This window comes from Oculina patagonica, chromosome 14 (genome assembly GCF_052425735.1).
Source record: "Oculina patagonica isolate OP01 chromosome 14, crgOcupat, whole genome shotgun sequence".
NCBI classification, from domain to species: Eukaryota; Metazoa; Cnidaria; class Anthozoa; order Scleractinia; family Oculinidae; genus Oculina; species Oculina patagonica.
This window is the reverse complement of record NC_135771.1, coordinates 1,000,005-1,008,101: the sequence shown is the minus strand read 5'-3', so window position 1 is coordinate 1,008,101 and position 8,097 is coordinate 1,000,005. Positions and strand designations below refer to the sequence as shown.

The 8,097-nt window shown below is 37.7% G+C and overlaps 1 protein-coding gene across 1 annotated transcript in view; it reads left to right on the top strand.

The window, feature by feature from the left end:
- Positions 1-549: 549 nt before the first annotated feature.
- Positions 550-8,097, top strand: part of LOC144639055 (uncharacterized) — a 16,951-nt gene continuing 9,403 nt past the window's right edge. Inside the window, exons 1-2 of the mRNA XM_078498317.1 lie at positions 550-796; positions 1,978-2,913. Coding sequence (XP_078354443.1) covers positions 550-796; positions 1,978-2,913 — 1,183 coding nt within the window. The remainder of the gene's footprint in view (positions 797-1,977; positions 2,914-8,097) is intronic.

The window sequence follows — 8,097 nt, the reverse complement described above, 5'->3', positions numbered from 1 at the left end:
AAAACATCTTGCTCAAGGGCAAGAACTTAGACATGTATTGGCTATCCATTCACTTTGTGTACCAGAGAATATGTTTAGTTCATTTCACATGTACAAACTTGACGGAATTACCCACTCTCGCACTGTAAAGTTTCTTTACGTTACTCATTGAACAACACCATTTCATTCATTCGAATATAACTCTTTTATTCAAAGGCAATTTGTCATTCCAGGGCAGGATTTCTTTCATTGCACATCAATAATTTTTATCCGAAGAAAGTTTGCTTCCAAAAGTAAATAGTATTTATACTGGCTCAAGGGAAATGCTGTAGACAGGATTTTGTCATTTCTATTACTTTATGTACAAAAGAACAGATTTTTATCACGGATTTTGACATATGACAAAGCAAAGTTCTTCTAGACCAATCACAGTTAAGCTTACAAAGCAGTTGGCACCTTTGCAAATATAAGATATATAAGATGTATTTGCCGACCAACTTCGTAACGACGTTTGTTACGGAATATCCTTGAGATAAATTGAATTACCTTTTGCTGCCGACGAAATTGAGAATGATGAACAACTCTACAAATGCACTTGATTTTTTTGGAGATAACGTAGCTGTTCCTAATAATGTTGGAAATGAGACTGATGCTAAAGACTACGGAGTTGTGATGAAGACTTCGTTTGGAATTATCGCTACTCTTTCATTTTTTGGCAACTTACTTCTTTGTTTGGTGATATTTATGAAACGGTCGATGTTAAATAAGCCATACAACATGCTTATTTGCAGCCTGGCTATTACTGATATGCTTACAGGTATGCTTTACGAGATTATGTGATAACTACTTGACGTACTTGTGTTTCACACAACTTTGCATTAACAAAATTGCGGTTCATTGTGCAAATTGTAGCACTACTATGCCGAAAATAGTTATAAATAATATACAATAGTATTACCAATGCCTTTGTTTCCTTTCTGCAGAGTAAGGTTTTCAAATTTTACCCATCATTTTGCATGTCTTTTCTTTTCTTTTTTATTTTATGTCATATATCTGTTAGCTTTGTTGACCCGAAAATTTGTTCAGCAAGGCATCTTTGCAGGTGAATAAACCATAGGACACTGTATGCGATGAATACTAAACCCTAGAAGAAATCCTGGTAATCCACACTTGGTGACCGCACTTTCAGTATAATTTCAAAGTTCATACTTCAAAAATTCAAGGTTTAAAATGTAACAGAGCACTTCAGACAACTGGAAACGTCGATCAAGTTTAATAGCTTATTTAAATTTTTCGCTTAATGCGTCTGTTCTTTTATGGCTTATACCGTGAACAAATTATGTTTAGACCGGATTCTAAGAAATATCAAAAAGATAAATCAGAGATCGATTTGAAAATCATTTTGCCGGAGGTTGCTTTCATTCAGCACAGAAACACTGCGTATGACATCAGTGCAGGAATTGTTCTTTGGAATCTATAATTTTGTAAACAGGCCATGGAAAGCAATTATATTTATCTACCTTGAGGTTACTTCTGTTAGCGGCTACTAATTTTAGCAATTTTTTCTAAGCAAGATTTAGCGACTATTTAATTTAGCGATTTTCCGAAAATTTAAAAAAATCAGTGATATCGTGTAAACCATTACCAGTTTTTAATGAACATATAGCTATGATGGAAATAAATGTCCAGTAAAAGAACAAACTCGCTTAAAGTTGAACGAAAAGTTGCATTGCCAGAAAGAACAAAGTTACAGACATCCAGTTTAAAAAGAATTTTTTAAGTCGACTTTGTTCAATTTCGTTTTTCATTGGGGTGGGGGTACTTAAATTTAACGAGAATTAAATTTGACCGAGACAAATTTTAGCGAGTACTAAATTTAGCGGTTTTCGCGCAACTCGCTAAAATCGCTAAAATTAGTAGCCGCTTACAATAGTAACCGTAAGTTATATCATTTAAAATAGGAAACTCAAAGTAACATTTTTTGCTTTCAATAATCAGGAATATTCCTTGTTGCTACACCGGATTACTTAATCGACAGAAAAAAATTTCCTTATCCCAGTGGACTGGCAGGGGAGATTTACTGTCGCTTGATTGGCTCAACATACATCTTGTTTATTTTTGGAAAAGCGTCCACATCCACCATAATGTGCCTGGCTATAGATCGTTGGTACTCCATTGTCAAACCTATCCGCTACAAAACAGCCTTCAGCAAGCGGCGTCTGTATATGTACATCACTTTGATATGGGCCTCTGCTGCAATAACTCAGATCAATGAACTCTTTATCACTGAAGTGACTGTAGATGGTCTTTGCACATTCGTTACACCATTTTATGGAGCAGAGGCTGAGCGGATCCTTATTCTGCTCCACGTGGTCATCACGTTCTACATACCAAGCATTGTCACGTGGGTGACCTTTGGACATATCTGGATGCACATGCGCCAGCCTAACATTCGTCGCCATTTGGACAATAACAAAGCCACTAAACGACTACTGCGCATGTGTGCATTAGCAGCCTTCTTTTTGACAGTATGTTGGTTTCCAACCGAAACCTTTTTTATTCTGTTTAAGTTTAAAATTTTGGAACTTCCTTTTGAAGTGAACTTATTTACAAGCATTTTGGCCATGTCTAACTCCTGCCTCAATCCGTGGATTTATTGCCTCAGTAACAGGGAATACAGAAGAGAATTTGTCCGTCTTCTTTGCTGCATAAAATTCAACGTGGGAAGCTCCAGGATCAGTAGTTTGTGCTTTGGTTTGGTGCGAAAACGCAGATCACGATATTCGTTTTCATCTGATGTTGACCAAACAAGCATAAATGTCAATCAAGTTGACGGTTCGTATGTTCTTAGACTTCGTCAGATGCCACAAGCCTCAAGTTTAAGCTTGTCGACCATGACTTCTTTTAGCAACATAGCTTGCTCTGAAGCCAATTAAACAGAAGAGGTGCCATGCAGTCCTGCAGTGCCAGGCGGGATAACGCGAAAACAACGATTTGAAGTTGTGTCCTTACGTGGAACACTTGCCTATACAGCAGTTATCAGTTAATAGTGGCACTTGGACGGCCCTGATGGCAAGTAAATGAGCAATACACAGTCATGGATAAAAGCCAACAAACTGCAGTGGCCATCTCTAAACAGTACTGCGTGAGGAAACAAGAAGGAAACAGAAGAGGTACCAAGCAGTCCTGTATAGTGTAGTGAATAATGCGAACACTAAACGATTTGTAGTTGTGTCCTTGCCCCTGCAGCAGTTATCTTAATAGGGACACTCGGACTGCCGCGTGATGGCAAATCATGAGCATTTGAGTCAATAGACAGTCATGCATAAAAGCCAACAAACAACAGTGGCCACCTCTAAACAGTTCTGCGGGAGGAAAAACAAAAACCACTGAACATTTCTTTGATCGGTTGTGCAATATTTAAGACCCTGAGCATGATTGTGAGACGCTACTGACGACTGCAACATGCGTGGAATAACAGTTACTTTTTAGTACGAGGAACTGAAAACCATGAAACGACCGCTTGAAGACATCAAAGACTTTACTTTTGAGACCATGACTTTGGCGATTTGTGAATTATATAAATATACAATCTCCGTATTATAACCAGACCTTTATAGTACACCATATCCGTGAGTAAATTTTTTTAAAATTTTAATTTGTTTTTGAAATAGTTGTAATTAAGTTTTAGTTAGGTTTTGGATTGGTGTCCACAATCAGTTAGTAGAGGGAACTATTCCTCTTAGCTAAACATTTCTGACCCGTTATTATTATTATTATTATTTGTTTAGTACTGAAATCTATAACCATACGTGTCCTTCCCTGACTCTGTTCACAGGTCAATTCTTTTTTAATAAAACTGCTACCGTAATATACGAGCTTCTGTTCCGGAAAAGGGCACATTTTCAGGAAAAAAAGGACGGACATTTCTCACCGCGTTATTTTGCTAGTTTATGCTTTGAAATTAAGCTTTTTTAAAGTAAAACTTCTTGTCACCCAACGTGAATGCCTTTCTTTGATCCTACTGGCATCGGTGTCAAATGGTTTATTCAGTCTTTTTTGCAGAGGCGCGAAAACGGACTAAAAAATGAGTAGAGTTTGGCGCGGCGAAACTCTGAGCTGATCGACATAATTGTTTATTCGTTATTGAATACATCTGAAAATAAACTGATTTGCTTTAACCAATCAGATACGAGTATTTTCTGTGGCAGTATTGTCAGTTCTGTATTTCTTTAATTTATCAATTAAACGCTGCCAAGTGTACTCTATTTTAATGCCTGCTTATGATTGGCTTGAACTAACCTTCTTGATAATGTAGGTAGCTGTTTCGCAGACTTTACTAAAATACACCATCAGGCGTTCAGTGTTAGCTGCAGTTCGTATTAAAGATGAATTCCAGTCCGTACTGCGCAATCTCGGCTGCAATGTTTATGTGAGCCCACACGAAGGGAATGTTTACAAGCAAAACTAAAAATTCCGCGACAAACTTACCTTTTTCTTCATTATTAACGCCAGATATCCTTGCAGAACAAATAATAACGAGTAGAAGAACCTTGACGCTATTTCAAACCGACGTTTCAGCCCATCGGAAATTCTTGAACGAAACGAACTGTAATGGCGGACTAAAAAACGTCATGTATGCTGTCACCGAAGTGTAACGTTTCAACGAATTCAAAACAAAAACGTAAACAAAGCCCGAGTCTGCGCAGTACGGACTGGAAATCATCTTTAAGATGTAATTGTATTAGTTTGTAGACAAGCCGCTTAAAACGTATAATAGGGAGCTTTCTGTTTTGTTATACTAGTTACCACGAAGAAAGTCAAACTTATGGCCTAGCCAGTGACTGGTAATGGTCTTTTAACTTTCAACCTTCCATGGCGACCCTGTCTAAGAAGGATTATTATTAAAATATTGCCCATGGGACACGCGGTTAAGAAAGGGTAATTATAGTAGAGGCCGAGGCACAAGAAGTTTCTATTTTTCGTCTCGTGCCTGTAGGGCAACAAAGTGCGATACCAAACTGCTTGATTCGCACGCAAAGCAAGAAACACCTGTCACCGGAAAACCAAACACCTACAACCAGCGAGTACACTCTCAGTTTTTCTTTTCTGAGAAGTGGGAATTGTCATGATTTTTACTTGAAATTTGTTGATTCGTCATTCACCAAAACACAGGAGTTTAGTTTTAGATCCTTAACCATTTATTGTAAAAAGTTTCCTATTTATTCTTTTATACTTGTAGTGAAATTCTGCTTTGCATTTAGTTTCCATTTTGCGCTTCCGTTAGCTTTTAACCCTTTCACTTCCAGAGTTAAAAGGTTAAAGTGAAATCAATTTAAGTGTATAATCATGTGTTTAAATGAAAGATAAGATATTGGGCTTACTTTTCTTTAAGTATTTGGAAAACTAAAAACTTACAATCCTTTGATAAGTGTGAGCTTTAGCATTTTTTAAATATTCTTTTAAAAGTATAAAGTGATAGGTTGCTTTATCTGCAAATAAACGTTAGAGGTCATGTTGATGTTTCACATGCAATCGAAAAATAAGAGCTCTTTTTATTTTAATAGTAATATGTTAAGTATATAATGGCTTTGATATAAAGTATGACAACTGGGAAGCAACGCAGTTTCTAAGTAAAGACATTCTTATCACACTGAATATTTTATAGACTATATCAGTAAAAACATGATCCATGTTCGTTTAGAGAGCTTTAGCAAACCACGACGGCAACGTGAACGAGAACGACACCAAACAAAAGGTTTAACGAGCAAAACAATAACTCTGCACGTGCGTTTTCAATCCTTGTACATTTCTTGGTCGTTCTCTGCGAAACAACAACGTAAAATGACTAAGTTCTGCGTATATTGGAAAACGTGAACAATGACAGCTAAATTTCCGTATTTCTTTTTGGGGATAAACGCTTTCTTTACATATTCAGCTTGGGCCAGTTCCTAAACCAATAGATACACTGAATACATTTAGATAATCGCGAGATTCTCGAGTAAAATATAAATTCATTTTGCACCAGGCGTTGTCCTCGGCGTCGCCGTCGTCATTGCTAAAGCTCCCTTATAGATAAAATCCCTCCTCGTAGGCGAAGTGTTTGTGTACACACAGGCAACCCCCTAAACTGTAAAAATTCTTAGCACCCTGCAGATGTTTTCTCCGGTACGTGCAATACCAGACATATTAACCTAATAAAAGTGTGTTATGTGCGTCGATGGCCTTTTAAATCTTACAGTGAACAATATATTTAGCAAGAGGTCTTAACATCCTGTTTACTTGAATTCAAACACAAGCTTTGTGTTGCTTTTAGTCCTGTTGCGTCTTTAATGCAACGCGCGTCACTGTTCTTATATAGTCGGATTTCTTTAAATTTGCTTGCCTTCCAGTTTACGAATTTAACACATCAGGTGACAAAGGGAAGGATCTTTCATGGTTGAAGACAAAATTACAGCAAAATGCCAAACAATACTCTTGCTCTTCAAGAGAACAACCACACCTACAGAGATCGTATGCTAAAAAAGAATAACGAAATCGCTGAGAGAGAAATGGAAGTTAACGTGATTTACGGAATAATTGCGGTGCTCGCTTTCGCAAGTAACTTGGTGTTTTGTTTGGCTATGAAAAGAAAACGAAAAACTTTGCATACCTCTCACGACTTACTTATCTATAGCTTAGCGATCGCTGATATGTTAACGGGTAAGTAAATAATTGTGTTGTGTCTTTAGAACCAGTCAATCCAGAAACAGTAAACGTTTTGAACAGGCCTTTGATTAGGCACTACTACTAGTATACTACCTCACACCTTTTGCGTATAAATAGGTACCAGTCAATTCTTAGGGGCATCTCTGAACAAAGCAGCGAGAGTTTACCTTCTAAGGAGAGTAAAATGCTCGTGGTCGTGTCACCTAACGGACACAGGAGTTAAAGGAGACTTGATAGGAATGGCACCTTTTGCAAAATATGGCGGTGTTTATTTCAAGTTCGTTTTTCGTAATCCTTCTAAATCTTCCTCGATCTTACCCATCCCAGGAGCCCATCCTCGTTCCTTTTTTAGTTTAATAATATCTCATCGTTGTTTTTCTACCTTAGTATCCTCTTCTATGTGATTAAATAGAATTTATAAGATTTTTAAATAGGATTTACCTTAAATGTCAATTTTTGCAAATTGCACACCTTAACAAAACTAAACACGATCGTTGTTTTGCTTAATTTTTCAGGTCTATTTATAATCATTACCCCGAACTACGTCATAAACATGTCTTCGTATCAAATACCGGGCGGCATGGCGGGCGAAATGTTCTGCCGGTTGATATTTTCTAAATTCTTCATTTTCACATTTGGCAAAGGCTCTGTCCTCACCATCGCATGCCTGGCTGTTGAACGATGGCTTTTTCTAATAAGACCTTGGAACTATCAAACAACTTTTTCCCAGCGGAAACTCTATAAATGCATTGGATTTATATGGCTGAGTTGCATGTGTCTGCAAAGTTATAAATTTTTTTATGTGAGATATTTTCAGCATTCTTGCTCATTCATCCCTTTGCCCGTTGAGAAAAACACGGAAACTGCAGTCGTCATCGTTTATGTTTCCTTTACATATTTCCTTCCTACGGCCATCACCTGGGCCGCCTTCCTTCACATATTTGTGAGAATTAACAAGTTAAGCGCTTTACGAGTGAATCGAGGTAAGCTAGAAAAACGTCTGCTACTCAGAATGTGTGCAATCACTTCCGCGATGTTAACGGTGTGTTGGTTCCCCACAGAGGTCTCCTATATATTGAATCAGTATGGTTTCCCCATTCTAAACTTTGGCACTCCATTTCGGGACTTCACCGTGGCGCTCGCTTTGGCAAATTCCTTTGTAAACCCTTGGATTTATGTTCTATCGAACAGAAAGTACAGGCGAGTATTAATGGATTTTATGCACTTGACGAAGCCAGCCAGTCGAACATAGTGTGTATATCGACATTGAGACGATTCCTAGCTGGTACATGTTGAGCGGCCGGCGACTTACATTTGTCTACGGACTGATAACTGTAAATAATTTACCCATGTACTGAAAGAACCAAGGGCCATTGCGATTCTAGCTGGTGTTAAACGGTATAGAAATAT